General features: G+C 37.8%; 1 protein-coding gene across 1 annotated transcript in view; it reads left to right on the top strand.

Moving 5' to 3' along the window:
* LOC100744926 (neurexin-3b-like) overlaps window positions 1-17598 on the top strand; it is a gene marked incomplete at its 3' end in the record, with an annotated part of 469693 nt that extends 452095 nt beyond the window's left edge. The window contains exons 12-14 of the mRNA XM_033320044.1: window positions 3979-4086; window positions 6857-7049; window positions 17407-17598. Of these exons, the coding sequence (XP_033175935.1) occupies window positions 3979-4086; window positions 6857-7049; window positions 17407-17598 (493 nt within the window). The remainder of the gene's footprint in view (window positions 1-3978; window positions 4087-6856; window positions 7050-17406) is intronic.
* Between the last annotated feature and the right edge of the window lie 240 nt (window positions 17599-17838).

The following is a 17838-nucleotide window of genomic DNA, read 5'->3' as shown; positions in this document are numbered from 1 at the left end:
ACGATTAGGTCGATTACTTTCTATATTTTCAGTAGATCAATAGATTGCTAATCATAATAATCTTATTAATCTTCATTGAATAATCGTAATTGACTAGTTATCGCGTTAAGACGATTAGGTCGATTACTTTCTATATTTTCAGTACATTAGTAGATTGCTAATCGTAATAATCTTATTAATCTTCATTGAGTAATCGTAATTGAGTAGTTATCGCATTAAGACGATTAGGTCGATTACTTTCTATATTTTCAGTAGATCAATAGATTGTTAATCATAATAATCTTCATTGAATAATCGTAATTGAGTAGTTATCGTGTTAAGATGATTAAGTCAATTACTTTCTATATTTTCAGTAGATTAGTAGATTGTTAATCTTATTAATCTTCATTGAGTAATCGTAATTGAGTAGTTATCGCGTTAAGACGATTAGGTCGATTACTTTCTATATTTTCAGTAGATCAATAGATTGTTAATCATAATAATCTTCATTGAATAATCGTAATTGAGTAGTTATCGTGTTAAGATGATTAAGTCAATTACTTTCTATATTTTCAGTAGATTAGTAGATTGTTAATCTTAATAATCTTCATGGAATAATCGTAATTGAGTAGTTATCGCGTTAAGACGATTAGGTCAATTAATTTCTATATTTTCAATAAATCAGTAGATTGTTAATCATAATAATCTTATTAATCTTCATTGAATAATCGTAATTGACTAGTTATCGCGTTAAGACGATTAGGTCGATTACTTTCTATATTTTCAGTACATTAGTAGATTGCTAATCGTAATAATCTTATTAATCTTCATTGAGTAATCGTAATTGAGTAGTTATCGTGTTAAGATGATTAGGTCGATTACTTTCTATATTTTCAGTACATTAGTAGATTGCTAATCATAATAATCTTATTAATCTTCATTGAGTAATCGTAATTGAGTAGTTATCGTGTTAAGATGATTAGGTCGATTACTTTCTATATTTTCAGTACATTAGTAGATTGCTAATCATAATAATCTTATTAATCTTCATTGAGTAATCGTAATTGAGTAGTTATCGTGTTAAGATGATTAGGTCGATTACTTTCTATATTTTCAGTACATTAGTAGATTGCTAATCATAATAATCTTATTAATCTTCATTGAGTAATCGTAATTGAGTAGTTATCGTGTTAAGATGATTAGGTCGATTACTTTCTATATTTTCAGTACATTAGTAGATTGCTAATCATAATAATCTTATTAATCTTCATTGAGTAATCGTAATTGAGTAGTTATCGCGTTAAGACGATTAGGTCGATTACTTTCTATATTTTCAATAGATTAGTAGATTACTAATCTTAATAATCTTCATTGAGTAATCGTAATTGAGTAGTCATCGTGTTAAAACGATTAAGTCAATTACTTTCTATATTTTCAATAGATCAGTAGATTGGGGTTAGGTGCTACAGGATTTTGTTTTTGCAAAGGTAAAAGCAAGGAAACTTGGTTCGAATTCGTATTACGGTAGAACCTGCGTAACTCGAATCTCGAGAGAAGAGTTTAAGTCGTCGAGTTACGAAGATTTTAAAGCTTATCGGAGCTTGCCTTCTGGCAATAAAGAAGCTTTCGACTTATAAAGAAGCTTTATTATCAGCTTTATTCTACACGTGTTGGGTTTGTCCTTTTATAGACGTTCAACGACGCAATGGCACAAATTAATGATAGAAATTATGAACATTTGCTTTCCAATTGACTGACGAAAAACTATCAGTTTACATGAAAAAGCACGCGGTAAGCTACAAAGATGAACTGCGATTCTTCGAATTGAATCGAGTTACAGAGATAAAACAAGGCGTCTGAACGTGAACGAAATCATAATTTAATAACAAAATTTATATTCTTCGATTATATTTATATTTTGCATATTTATCTATATAGAGAAGAAATTACAGCAAATTTCTTTTCCCATTTATACGAAGCTCCCTACAACTGAGCGCAGTAGAATGAACAAAGTTGTAGTTCCATTGCACGTAGCTTTTCGGAATTGCAGACGTTCGAGCTACCGAGGTTCTACTGTACCAGAATCTACACGACAGAAAGAAATTTCCATACGATATAACACGTTAGAAAATTTCGATCGTCGATTTTATCCTATCAACGATACGTCGCTTAATGTTACGAGAAAGGGAAGATTCTATTTGCAGAGTAGAATTGAAAAACTAAATATCCACGTCGAGAGAAGAAGAAAACTTTTCTTGCTATCTGTTTCCCAGAACCACTTTCGATCTCCCTTCCAACTTGTAAAACGCGAGCTTCTCTACCGCGTTTCTTCCGAATCTTCGTGTACCTTACCCAGACACCTTCCGTCTCGTACGAACCTGCCAGACTCGAACAAAACGTTGAAAACCGTAGATCATGCGATAGCAGCTACAACCAAACATTTTCCAATTCAACTTAACTCAAGTATCCTAAATCCAACACCGACACTCGACGTTGCTCTCATCACACGAGAACTCTATTTCGATAGGAAAACTCGTCAAGAAATCGTATCGTTAGATCGTCGGTGACACGTAACAGTTGTGAGCTCGATCGATCTTCGGTTAATCTCAAGACGCTGTATTTGCATTTGCATCGTACAACTAACGCGTTAGAAAAGGAAGATGAAGATGAAGATTCTCGTAGATACAGACTGATAAATTGATAATTACGAGTTAAATATAACGATCGTCTAACGCTGTCATCGAATCTATGCAACTGATGATCATCGAGAAAAGTATAATAGCTCGTCCATTCGCTCAATTTTGCTCAACCAAACTTAACACACTGATACGCTCTGAAAAGCGTATAGTCTGAATTCCCACGTATTTGTTGGATTATTTAATAAACAATTGGGAGATCCAGAGGAGTATAACAAGTGTGAGATTTAATAATAATAATAGTATAAATGTATATTGTAAATTGTATGAAAGGTCATCATCATCGTTTGCCTAATGTGAATCACTCGGTAAAGGACGAGTGAAATCAACTCGATTGCTACTATTTCCAATATTATTTTCAACTGCTGTGCTATATTCAACAGACTGAAATTCCATTTTCGACCGCCTCCTCGTTGCCGAGTAAAAGGTCTTCAAAAAATTGTTTAAACATCGGTTTCTTACTGTTGAAACATGTAACGTAAGAACAATGTTCGCAACGTTTTGTTTGCTGCATCCATTGATTCCTTTACTGTTTTGTTTAACAGTTAACATTTACTTTAAGATAGCGCATCAAGTATAATCAGCGTCCTAATACGTAGGATTGCATAGACGTAGAATAAGAATGAAATTCAGGTGTCTTGAAATTAAACAACCTGATTGAAAAATCTGCACAAAAATGAAAACTCTCGCGCGATGTCACCGTACGATCCAACGATAGCAACCGAAGGACGAGGCAAAATCGCGCGACTCGCGGCTAATTGTTTCTCCCGTCTCGTCACGGATCTGACGTTGTTAGTCCTTTTTCTCTCCTAGTCCGTTTTTTTTCTTTTTTTTTTTTTGTTTCTGTAAATCCGAGAAACAAGCAACAAATGGGTCGCACGAGAATTTTGTGGCGATGGGACACGCGGCCGAGACGGAACTGCGGTGAATTTCTCGATGGCGAAACGTAAATCAGTCAGCCGCAGGAGACTCGGTACCGCAGCGAAATTGAAGTAAAAATTCCACGAGCACGAGAAACGTGATTATTTAAGCTGTCATGCATGATGAATGGACTCGTGCACGACGAAGAGCAGGAAATTTTGGATTCCGAACACGCTGGACCACCGACGCTGTCCATGTTCTCCATTCTTCTTCAGGACGTCGAGGGATTTCGCTCTTCCTTCCGCCTCTCTTTCTCTTTCTTTTTCTCTATCTATCTATCTATCTATCTCTCTTTGTCTTCCTTTTCTTTCTGTTTTACGTCTTTCAGAAGTGGTAGCCAAGAGTGGAAGGTATTAAGAGACGTATGTCTCCTGTGTTTCAGGTCCTGCCACCTTGGAAGGCGGCCAAGTCCGGCAGTATATCCTTCAAAATCCGGACCAACGAACCTAACGGCTTGATCATGTACAGCCGTAGTGGAGCTCACACGAGGGTATGTAAATTTCGTTTGATATATTGTTTCTTCCTTTCTTTGCTTCTTTTAGTCGGCGGACTGCGCGTAGAAAGTATTCGTAAAAGCATTCGAAAATACTTTTAATTGTTACGTTGGTCGACTCTCTACCTAAACCAGGCCACACACCGCCGGCAAGATGGTAGTCGGATGTCTTCAGATCCTTACTACGTAGCCTCGATAGTCTCAAGTACCCTCCATAAATCTCAGGAACTTTCTAGTCAAGGTCCTTCAGACCGAACAAATATTCTTTCACTGAATTGTTTTCTAAAGTTTATCGTCCACCGCGGGTTGACGCGGGAAAGTTGCCTTTTCTCACGTACGAGGCCTCTCACTAGCAACTTTATCTCGAGGGCGGTTAGCATCCTTCCTCATCCACCACCATAGCAAATAAGCAATTAACAACGAAGCCTATTTCCCTCGCTCTCCTAGCCAAAATTGTCATCGACAAATCCGATGGTCCCGTGCGCTGGACACATCCATCCTCGGCTTTCCTCCGCCACAGCATCGTCACCGAACTTGGCTGATTTTCCATCTTTCAAACAGTCGACATCCTTTGACCGGGTTTCCACCCTTAGATCAGTCACTTACTTGACTTACACACGCGCACCAGCGTAACTATCTTCTTTACAGAGTTGTTGTAATAAACTGTGATTTAGAACTTGTTATATCAGCGTCATATTTAATTGAACTACCTCTATCTATTGTTAAATCAATCGTTGTAAAAACAAATGCTCCATCGTTGTGTAGAATAAAAGTTCCATTGGGCTATGTATAGCATAAACGACAGTATCAGCTTGCGATGGAAAACTAAATAGACAACCGACCGAGCTTCTATTTTCGCTAATCCGAAGATGAACGTTCTACATACAAAACGTCTCGTGAAATATCCGAATAGAATTACCGAAACTCTTCGTCAGATATTATTCGTTCAATTACTAATACATTTAATTAACGAAAACCTAAAACGAATCATTCGGGGAGAACGTAATTAAAATCACTGATAGCACCTCGTTAACAGAACGAACCACGTCCGACCGATTTCACGTGAAATTATCGAATCCTTAATTAAACTCGATAAAATCGTCGAACAATCGGGAAATGAATTTTGTAAGATGCATATGCGAAAACTGCGGAGGCAGAAGGCGATAATTTAATGCTGAGTCTGCCGATTTTTCGTGGAACGATAACGTTGGATGCACGACATCCTCCGTTTTATATTATTTCATCGAGTTACGTATGATCCATTTTCTTCTATCAAGATAAAAATCACAAAGTTTGACGGATTAAGTTTCACGTTTGTTAAAGATGCAGCCTTGGAAGAGACGTGTCTGTAAAAGAAAGAAACTTTCCGGACAACCTAATAGCTGAAAACCTGTACCTAACCCCAACCTAACCCCATCTCCAAAATTGTTACTCTAAAAAACGAAGCCCCACCACATGAAAAATCTTCGTTCCACGCTTTTCGCTTATTCGTTCGCGAGGAACCAGCTTGGCGAGTTGTCGCACATCCTCTGTATATCGCAGAATCTGCGCGTTCGACGAACAGACCGAGAGACAGGCGAGGCAGATCCGGGCCACGAGTCGGCCAAACGACGATCGAGAGGAAATGCATTTTCGTCGCTGCAGCCGAGTTTCCCTCGCAGCCGCCAGTTATCTCGGTTTAACAATACCGCCTCGTAATTCCCACAATTATATTTCAACGTCGAAACAGGAGCAGCACGGGGCTGGCGTCAGCGTGGCGAATAATCGCGGCTGCGTAGCGCGCAACGGCGTGAAATAAATCGGAAAGTTGCGAAAACCGGGTTCTCGTTAAGAGCGCCAGTTGCTCATTAGCGGAATCACCGGATCCCGCGAACAAATGCTTGGCCGGTCCGCGTTCGTGTCTCTCACGCACACTACTAACTCTCTGTTTGGAAATACACGCGTTAACACATGGCTATTAGTCGCGAAATAAACGCGGCTGGTCGCTACGAAAGAGCTTGCTCGATCGTATTCCTCTTTTCTTTAATTTCTCGTTCGTCCCTTGGTCACGTCCCTTGCTCGGGTTTCAGCGACCAGAGAGCTACGCGTATCTTGGGGACATTTTTTCAACGTCAAAGAACGTCCACGTGCTCGATTGTCACGCTCGTTGCGACTAACAGTTAGTGCTGCTATTTAGCAGGAAATATAAAAATTCGACAAACTTTGGGAAGAGATGAGAATCGTCTAGGAAAAACGAAGAGACAGTAGCGCGTGCACTTTGTACGTTCACTCGTTCGCCGGTAGTTTGATTATTTTGTTGAGGATTGTGGATCTTTGAAGCCGAAATAATGTTACAGGAATACTAAATTTATACTTGGGATTAATATTAGAATAGTTATATATTTGTTTTATGGACGATTGCTAAGATATTCATCGATACACACTCCCGACTAGTTCCTCGACTGAACAGTTTACATTCATCTGTTTTCGAGACGCACACACGTACCTCCACACACTGACATCCACATACAAGTATCTCTACTACGCATTTAACCCAGTGCAGCCAGAAAATTATCTCAACATATTTAGAAACGTTGCAAGCTTCGCGAAAGTTGTAAAGTCGCGATTTTACCCACCGATGGTAAACATTTTTTTTTTTTTATTTATTTACATTTTACAATTTGTCCAGTAGGACATTTGGTAAAATATTATAGCTTAGTGATATAGTAATGTAACACGTGGATGGCTACATGGATGGTAAAAGTAAAACGTCGTTTCTTTTTTGCAGCAAGATCTCTTCGCCTTCGAGATCTTCAATGGTCATCTGTACCTGCACGCTGACCTCGGAAGCGGACCGGTGAAGGTGAAATCGTCGAAACAACGAATCGACGACGGCACGTGGCACGACGTGGCACTTCGCCGAGTCGAAAGAGACGGACGCGTCACCGTCGACGGTTCCATCGTCGAATTCCGTACACCAGGTAAGCAGACAGAATCTTTGTCTTCTTTTTCTTGACTCTTCTTTCTTTTTTTTCCTTTTCTTCTTTTTTTTTTTTTGTTAAATTTTCCCACTCGTTCGTCAGGATGTATGGCGTTTATCGTCTAATCTACGGACTACAAGCGGAACTGTAAATCCGGTCGGTCGACGAAATAAACGACGAAGGAGGGTAAAAATGCGCGGGATCGAGAAGCAAGCCACTCATAATTCAGAGTTACACGCTCGAGGACACTTATCTGCAGGTGCAGCTAACCGTTCCATGCGTGGAACGTAATAAATCTTGCGCTCTTGCCTTTTTCTACGATCCTCTGGTTTTATTACCGCTTAGTAGTTACCCTTCGTTAGATCTGTCTTTTTAGAAAGTCGCTCGCTTTTATTCGCTACCTCGGTACTACGATCCTGACGATCACGATTAATCGAGCGAAATTTAGAGCTCAGACTCCGGTCGTTTAGATCTGGTCGTTTAAACTACGATGGCTGGACATTTATGGTAATTCGTAATGGTTATTGTTCTTGGAAAATCCTTTTTTTTTTCTTGGTGTATAGTTTTTAATATCGTTCTATGATTAGGCGAGAGAATTTTAATATAATGCGATTGGAAATGACAACGAACCGGCTAGCTTCTGAGATGCGAGTATTTAACACAGGAGCGTTCGACGATTTGTAGAAACAGATCATCGAAGAATGAAACGGTGACTGCTGCTGGACCGGTTTTAAAGATTTTAAATAACTTGATAAAGGTATAGTTTAATTTCGGTTTCATTGAGATTTAATAAGCTTTCGTTTTAATTCAGGTGTAAGAATGTTTGAATAGAAGTAACTTGGTGAATAGAAGGACAGAGGTTCTTGCACTGGTTCGTTATAAAATAGAACATGCCGATTTCGCTTTGCCCCTTCGATTTATATCTTCTATGGAGCTCGGAGAAGAAGCGGTACATGTCGTTTGTAGGAGAATAAATTTTAGGAAATTTAATTGTCCGAGGGAATTCCACGGTAAATTAGAAACTTGTTAAATGATAATCGACAAGCATCGTCACATTTCGATTTCACATTTAATCCAACACTTCTCTGAACGATCTTTTATTGGAATGAATCAATTCGGATTATCATAAATTATGTTAATATGAAAAATTCGCGTCTAATGTAGCTCCTGATCGCTAAGACCAAAAAGAAGATTCCAAAGGATGTTCTTGAGTCGTTCAAAAAACAATAATCTTACTTATGACAAATTCCCATTTCATCTGACATTTTACGCTCAAATGCAAAATGAAAATTGTAAATAATCTGCTCGAGCAATTCCAAATACAATCCAGATCGAATCTGTGTAGCTCCTCATCGTCAAGGCCAAAGAGAAGATTCTAAAGGATGTAAAGGATGTTCTTAAGTCGTTCAAAAGACAATAATCTTACTTATGACAAATTCCCATTTCATCTGACATTTTACGCTCAAATGCAAAATGAAAATTGTAAATAATCTGCTCGAGCAATTCCAAATACGATCCAGATCGAACCTGTGTAGCTCCTCATCGCCAAGGCCAAGGAGAAGATTCGAAAGGATGTTCTTAAGTCGTTCAAAAAACAATAATCTTACTTATGACAAATTCCCATTTCATCTGACATTTTACGCTCAAATGCAAAATGAAAATTGTAAATAATCTGCTCGAGCAATTCCAAATACAATCCAGATCGGACCTGTGTAGCTCCTCATCGCCAAGGCCAAAGATAAGATTCCAAAGGATGTTCTCGAGTCGTTCAAAAGACAATAATCTTACTTATGACAAATTCCCATTTCATCTGACATTTTACGCTCAAATGCAAAATGAAAATTATAAATAATCTGCTCGAGCAATTCCAAAGACAATCCAGATCGAACCTGATATCGCCAAATACAGTACAACTTTGTCGAATATAATCGAACAAGTAACTAAGAAATAACAATAGCAATTTCAATAGGCAAATTCTCATTTAATCTAACTTCTCGTCGCCAAATGCAAAGAGAGAATTATAAAGGATCTCCTTGAGCCGCACAGAAGACAATCAGAAACTCCTGGTAGATTTAATCGCGAATTTATTCATAACTCTGAAAACTCCGGTGCCAGGATAGGGGAAAGGATAAAAAGTCAAACAAACGGAGAAGTATAGGGAACTTTGTGATATAGCTTCGGGCGGAGCTTTATTAAACCGATAAATAAACAAAAAGGAAGAGAGAATTGCCGCAGCGGTGGATTCTTCATCGACTTCTTTGTCGCCCAGCTCAATATACAGGGTGTTCTCTACTCGTCCCGCAACATCGTACAAGCATATGATCTACAAGTGAAAATAAGGAGAAAATGTTACACGAAGTTTGCTCGTAAACGCTTTGTTACAAAATTGTAGGTAAATAGGTGTTAGCCTGAATAGATGTTAACAAACACTGAACCATGTGGTACTTTTCTTGCAGGAAACACACGCTAGTGTTCTCGTACAGCAGATACCACGCACAAACATAATTCGGCGTATTCCTCGTTTGAAAATAATCTTGGCATTTCTACACGACGCTCGATACTTCACACGATAACCAACTACTGCAGTAAATAGTCAGAGAAGAAGAAATGTGGCGCAGGTACAGGCAGAGTAAAGACGATCGACTTTCCGCATTGTTTTAAATCTGCTGTTCCGCACCATATCTTTTTCTTCTTAGTTTTATTTGTAGATTATGCGCCTACGATGTTGCCGGAAAAGTAGGAAACACCCTGTATATCTCAGAATAATAGAAGCCGGCACTCGCCGCTGGAATCACGTTCTTCCTGGTCTCTCTCCGGCCACTTCCGTCTTGGCCTGATTCTCACACCGTCGTCTTGCCGAATTTCCCGCCGATTTTTCACGTACGTGTACACGATGGCGCAGTGTCGTAAAATTCCAACCACGAACGATCCTCAGTAGCTTCTTTTATTCTGTTATTTTATTATTAATTAAATTGCAACGAATTAAGGAATCGAGTTGCAACGACACGATTGTATCACTTTTTCATTTTATTGGCGCAGTTTACTGCGATTACCAAATTGAAATTCAAACAGCAAATTGTAGCTACTTCGTAGGTATGACGAGTATACTCGTCGAAAACAGCTAACTGATTAAAATAATGCAAAACGAGGAAGAGAAATTGTACAGCGAACAGCAAACGCGCTGCTATCTGGAGTATGAAAAGTTTGGCAAACTGTCGCTCGCTAATCTCGAATACAGCTGAATATTGGAGCGTGTTCGTGGTGTTAGCGTTAACCGAAAGAAATTCACAACTTGGGTCGAATTGTGTATTTATCCAGAATCAACGGTAGCGCAAGTTTCACGAAGCTGTTGGTGGTCGCTGGAATTACACGGCCAGTTAATTTGTCCGTGAAATTCCCCTTTGAGAACCGACCCTTTAGCAATTTCAGCCTCAAAACTGTGCTTCGTCGCCTCGCCTGGGACGAGTTTGCGCGAATTCTTCGAGTGTGAACGCTTGCTGTGGGCCAACTGCGCTCGTAACACGCGAAAAACCCCGATGCAACCGGCTTAAGCCTTCGCAATTAAGCTTAGCCTACGATTCCAATTGCTGTCCACTCTGACAATTTCCTTTCCCCACAAACATCTTATCAAGAACCGATTATACCTCGTCTGTTGCGGCGTTTCAATCATCGCGGATGAACACGACGAGAGAAGAACGCAATAGACGCGTCATCGTGTTGAATTCCTCATTTTAATATCGCTCTATGATTAAGCGAGAGAATTTTAATGTAATGCGATTGAAAATGAAAACGAACCGCTAGCTTCTGACACGCGAGTATTTAACAGCAGCGTGGAATGATTTGATAGATCATCAAAGAACGAAACAGTGTCTGCTGCTGGACCGCTTTACAAATTTCAAATACGCTCCAAGATTTTTAAGGCAGAGAATCTTCCTAGGAATTGTAAAATGAATGCAACTATAAGCAGAAACCAGAAATTAAAGTAAAAACATCTCAAACACTTAACCAGTTGGTTCTTGCATCTTTGAAAACCTTGAAAAGCGTGTACCTAAGATTTGTGGCGAAAAGTAAGCGACGAGTATACTCGTCAAACAAAGAACACGTGTGATTATAACATAGAATTAAGTTAATACAGAATTAACGAAACGACTGTCTTATTTTCTAATTTTATTACTGAGAGGGCCACAAGATATTGGCATTTCTTCATGACGACTATTCTCGTGAATAATAGAAGAGTAAGCGACGAGTATACTCGTCAAACAAAGAACACGTGTGATTATAACATAGAATTAAGTTAATACAGAATTAACGAAACGACTGTCTTATTTTCTAATTTTATTACTGAGAGGGCCACAAGATATTGGCATTTCTTCATGACGACTATTCTCGTGAAAAATAGAAGAGTAAGCGACGAGTATACTCGTCAAACAAAGAACATGTATGATTATAACATAGAATTAAGTTAATACAGAATTAACGAAACGACTGTCTTATTTTCTAATTTTATTACTGAGAGGGCCACAAAATATTGGCATTTCTTCATGACGACTATTCTCGTGAAAAATAGAAGAGTAAGCGACGAGTATACTCGTCAAACAAGGAACACGTGTGATTATAACGTAGAATTAAGTTAATACAGAATTAACGAAACGACTGTCTTATTTTCTAATTTTATTACTGAGAGGGCCACAAGATATTGGCATTTCTTCATGACGACTATTCTCGTGAAAAATAGAAGAGTAAGCGACGAGTATACTCGTCAAACAAAGAACATGTATGATTATAACATAGAATTAAGTTAATACAGAATTAACGAAACGACTGTCTTATTTTCTAATTTTATTACTGAGAGGGCCACAAGATATTGGCATTTCTTCATGACGACTATTCTCGTGAAAAATAGCCAACTGGTTAACACAGAATATAATACATTAGCAAAGAAAAAAAATTGCAAATCGCAGAGAACCACTTGAACCAGCGCGACACGACTGTGCGATTTCAATCTCGATAAATCAAAATCCCTTTAAGTGTACAAAGAGATGGAAAGCATTTAAGCACGAAGCGATTTACTTGGAACGAAAGAAACACTGGGAAATCCTTTATCTCGTTCTGATGCTAAAACCTCAAAGGCGCAACTGAATTAAATGGTCGGCGGCGTTATTCGCGTTGAAAGCAGCGTAATCTGTAAAACATGAATCACCAGGATTTAAAGCGCGATTACGGTTAAGCCAATAGAATAATCTTCTCAAGAGAAGAATCTTCTCAAAAAAAAGAAACCCATACGTATCCGGAGAATCGCGGAAACCAGTTTGGAGACGACAAGCGAGCGTTCAGACACGTTCAGAAGTTCACGCGTGTCCCGAACGTCGTTCACTCTGCGCGTCCACGTTCGTCTCGCGATTTTCGTTTTTAGTTTGCACTTTAATTTTCGCTTGTCTTTGTATCTGTTATTTTTATTTTTACACGATCGTCGCGTCAGACGTGGTTGCACCCGGTGTCCTTAGATATTAACGCAAGTGGCAGAAAAGGAACATTGGATTGGACATTTGCTGATCATGTGAGAAACTCACATGTGCACCACGTCTCTCTACGTGACGCTTATTCACACAGATTTGCAATATTATAATGCGTGGCCAGGTTGCAATAATTGAACGAGTAAGTCATCTCAGCTCGTCTTTCCGAATTTTCCCTGTTCAACAAGTACCACGCTGTTATATGTATCTTTTGTTTTTCTAATTTTTATCTCGTACGAAGACGGTGGACCAGCGTTTGCGTAATATTTGTAATCGCATTTTCATCAGGCAGTCTCGTAAAATTCTCCATAAAATAATCTAAAGTGGATCGTTGGCCGTGGACCTTTTCAAACCGCCTTTTGTTTTCGAGGAAATTCATGTGGACGATCGATAATGTGAAAATATTGCCGAGTGTATAGTTATTCGCCGCACTGTACATATCCGCAGCAGACACGCGGTTGACGTAATTCAGCAATCGGCCACCGGTGATCTACCGCGTAGAATAAAATAGCACGGTATAAATTTGATCTGGCAAATTATGATCACCGGTCGAAATTCTTCGCTTCAGTCAGCTCGATTCATCGCCGAGCTCTTACACGCTTGTCGGCGGTAACAATTTTCAACGAGGGAGCACTCATCCTGCTTGGTCGACTGCAATTTCCTCTCTTCCGTGCTTCCGCGTCTTTCGGTATTTCTCTCCTCTCATATTCATTTTTCTCTCCATCTTATCGTCTGCCCAAGAAAATAAGATTCGTCCGTGTAACGTTCTCTCCACATTTCTCTTCCGAATTCCATGTCGTGTAACGTGTACTATTTCGATCGTCCTTTTGTACAGAGTTTAAGCGCACGAGTTGTTGCAGATGCCACGTTTATCGGACTCGATTAACCCAGCCAAAGATATCGAAGCTTCTTGCAAATTTAAGAAACATTGGAATTTCGTCCGGAAGAAAGGCGACGTAACAAGAAGGTTTTGGTTTTAAGACTAGGAGCCAAGTTACGTGGAGCGATAGAGTGTTTAATATTATTTTATTAAAAAATTACTAAATTTAGCCGTATGCATATGTAACGCGAGGAAGGTAATTTGCATAAAGTTAAAGTGCGCGATTAGTAAACTGGCGTTGATCATAGATTGCGAAGACATAAAATGTTGGCAAGAAACTTAGACTCAGGACGTAGAGGAATTTATTTTGCAGATATAAAAATTCAAGGCCAAAGATAGAAACGTTTGCATGTTTAATATGCAAATGTATAATTACTGTTATTGTGAAAGCAAAGTTGCAATGAAATATTTTTGAGATATTCATGAATCAAGAGTACAATAATTAAAGCGTTCCCCAAGCAGCTTTTTAATGTTCTAATTATTACCTTGAAGGGGGCTTAACTCGTATAAATGTTAATTTCAACGATATTTTCCTGTAGCACCGCCTCAATTCAGCAAAGTTTATGAACATGTACAAAATAATAAAAATTTTAAAGCAGGTTCTCTGCGATATATTCTACTATTCAGCCACTAAAAACGTTCATACTTGAGACCTAAATTAATTCCAAAATGTATCTACGTATCGCTACAGAAAAACAACAATCGAGCATACTTTGTGGACAGATCTGAATACGAAACTCTTGTAAAATGAAACAAATAATTGAAAATTGACAGTGATTTCAAGAACTCTAATATTTTAAAACACAATATCAATTAGTTGCAAAATTTAACGCATCCCATGAATAAGGAAATCTTTTTCCTGTTTTTACATGTATAGTTCCTCATCTGTTGCTATTCATGTTCTATGTATGTAAATCACTTCATTCAACAAATTATTTCAATGTCAATTATTATCAATAATATGAAAAGCTCTTCTTAATCCGATTTTAAAATATAAACAAATTAATCAAATACAAAGTACAGATTATTATCCAAATGCTTTTCTTGTTTTTACATGTATAGTTTTTCATCTGTTGCTATTCATGTTCTATGTATGTAAATCACTTTATTCAACAAATTATTTCAATGTCAATTATTATCAATAATATGAAAAGCTCTTCTTAATCCAATTTTAAAATATAAACAAATTAATCAAATACAAAGTACAGATTAATATCCAAATGCTTTTTCTTGTTTTTACATGTATAGTTCCTCATCTGTTGCTATTCATGTTCTATGTATGTAAATCACTTTATTCAACAAATTATTTCAATGTCAATTATTATCAATAATATGAAAAGCTCTTCTTAATCCGATTTTAAGATATAAACAAATTAATCAAATACAAAGTACAGATTAATATCCAAATGCTTTTCTTGTTTTTACATGTATAGTTTCTCATCTGTTGCTATTCATGTTCTATGTATGTAAAACACTTCATTCAACAAATTATTTCAACGCTAATTATCATCAATAATATGAAAAGCTCTTCTTAATCTGGTATTTATAATACAAAATACAGATTAATATCCAAATGCTTTTTCTTGTTTTTACATGTATAGTTCCTCATCTGTTGCTATTCATGTTCTATGTATGTAAATCACTTCATTCAACAAATTATTTCAATGCTAATTATCATCAATAATATGAAAAGCTCTTCTTAATCTGGTTTTATAATACAAACAAGTTCATCAAATACGTAACCAAAATTAATCAAATACAAAATACAGATTAATATCCAAATGCAAATTGAAAATAAAAATCCCTTCCCAAATATAATTTACAAGGCAACAAAATTCACATCTACCTATGTTTACCAAGAAAATCCAATTACTCCATAACCATATTATTTTCATAGTCTCACTGCTGGTTCGAGAGTCAGTGAACTTTCTTCCTCCAGTTTTCTTTTTTTTTTCTTCTTCTTCTTCTTTTTCACGAGACAGGGAACTCCTAGTTTCGAACGGTGCAGTAAGGAAAGAAAAATAACCGACCAGAGGATAATGGAACTTAAGCGCAGCTCGTGAGTTTTTAATGAACCTGTATAAATATTCTCAAGCCGTTTCCACAAATGACGACCACTGCTCCTCGGTTGCTGGCCACTAAGCCTTCCAAGAATCGTAGCTTCGAAGATGCGTAGCTTTCAACTAACAATAAAACATACGAAACAAAAGAAAGATAAATTTTTCCTCAATGAAATAAAAGTATCGCAAGTGAAATAATTTCATCGGCGTTTAATTAACGCAGGATTGAACGCGGGGCTCGTGAGCGTCAGGTAGAACAATTAGGCATAGTTCGAGCCCTTTCCAACAACCTCGTCTGGGAGATGGCGCGTTTTCGCTGCTTGAGTGCGTAATGAGAGGATCGTAAATGGCAGATAACGAGGATAATTACTAGAACGTAGAGATGTTTCGTAAGGGAGATTATGTGTGATAAAGTAGAGCAGCATGGTCTGGATTAAGGCGAAATTTTCGACTGAGACCTAAGTGGAAAGTGCTACGAAGTTCTCCACTTTATAGCAGCCACCTGAGATTCGAATAGTAAAAAGGGCAATTGGTCGTAATGTCTTCTTCTTTTTAATCCTTTCTTTTAATCGTTTTAGAATATCGGTGGCCACTTTACAAAGTGAGTCTACGATTTTCTTGATATGATCGGCGTTAGGCGAACTTCTATTTTAACAGCAGGCAACGAATAAAAATTAAGAATGAAATTTTATTCCTCAGTAACGAACAAATATCCCGTAGGATAAGAAATTGTCCGGATAAAAATTTAATCGAATATCTTATTCGGCCGAATTAATATTTATATGCAATGAAATATAATTAAATATTATGTATATCAGCATTTATGTGTTACATTGAGAATTGTCATGATATTGAAAACGAGATATATTTTCAAGCTTCTGTTCGATTGTTGTAACATTGGATTTTATATCACGTCGACTAAACTATTTATAATTGTTACGAGCGCTGTTACTTCGCACTACAACAACGTGCGTTGTAAAAATATTTGCCTTGAGAGAGAAAAAAAAAATGAAATAAAAATCCGTACAAACGATGACACACTGTCACATACATCACGCAAACTTTCGAAGGATATATTGGTAACGAATTTCACGCGTCACGGGTCGAACACCGATCGTGAAAGAACGAACGCGTATGAATTACGCACTACGCGAACGCGTCGATTCATCACGCACCGTTTTACATTTGTCACCGATACTTTCCGTTTATATCGCTCACGATGTCCGATTAGAAATTGGAAAAACGAGCAGCGAAGGGAAGAAACGGTTAATTAACGCACACGTGCACCCTCGACAATTTCCAGCTTTGTTTTCCCGTAACAAACAGTAAAAGAAGCAAATTTCTTTACAATTATTTATTTATATTTGACGCAATATTACGTAACTTGAGGAGAAATATTCTGTTTATGCTAATTACCGGTTGTATGAGACTGGACCTATTTGCAATGTAAATAGGCAACGTAATTTCTTTAATTCAGTTTTTGTGGTTTGACAGTGTCACGTGTACTCCGACAGTGTAGCACGTGTGAGAGTAGTCAGAGTGCAAAAGTGTGAAGAAATCTTTTTCGAAAGACTCGAACTATTTTCGAAAGAGGAACACGAAAGATTGAGAAGTTGTAGAAAGTTGAACAAAATTGCGTTTGGAAGAAAAATTGATTCTCCTCGGCCAGGATAAATATTGCCAGGTTGATATTATTTATAATCCGCTGCAGTAACTTTATCGTTTCGTTGCTTAGGAGTAGCTACATATTTATAAATTACTTTTTACAGGGAATATTTCATCGTGAAAGATTTACGTTCAAATATGCTCGTGTAACAAATTATAAAATAAATGTACGCCATTTATAATTAAAATTTCCTCGCTGATAAATTAAACGAATAACAGCGTAACGTTTCGTGTTTCAGGTGATTCCACGCAATTAGATCTCGATGGATTGCTGTATATCGGCGGTGTGGGCGCTCCATTTGCACCCCTAACAGTCCCTCCAGTACTATGGACAGGTGCCTTGAGACAGGGTTACGTCGGTTGCATGAGGGATCTTGTCATAAACGGCCAACCAATAGATATAGCTGGATACGCTCAGCAACAGGATTCTGGTAAGAGAATATTCCATATTTTATAGTCGTGCACGAACACGGAGTTTTCATTTCGTTGAGAATAATGTAGCCTGTCAATCTTCTGATCGCTGATCCTCGAAATATGGAAGTTGGCAAAGTATACGTTACGCCAGATTGCAATTTGTTGTGTCAGGATTGTATATACATCTTATAGTGGAAGAGATTCCATGGAGGAATTACAAAAATTTAAGTTTCCCTCTTTAAAATCACTTTTAATTC

This window comes from Bombus impatiens, unplaced genomic scaffold (genome assembly GCF_000188095.3).
Source record: "Bombus impatiens unplaced genomic scaffold, BIMP_2.2 scf_0232, whole genome shotgun sequence".
NCBI classification, from domain to species: Eukaryota; Metazoa; Arthropoda; class Insecta; order Hymenoptera; family Apidae; genus Bombus; species Bombus impatiens.
This window is presented reverse-complemented; position numbering and strand designations above follow the sequence as displayed.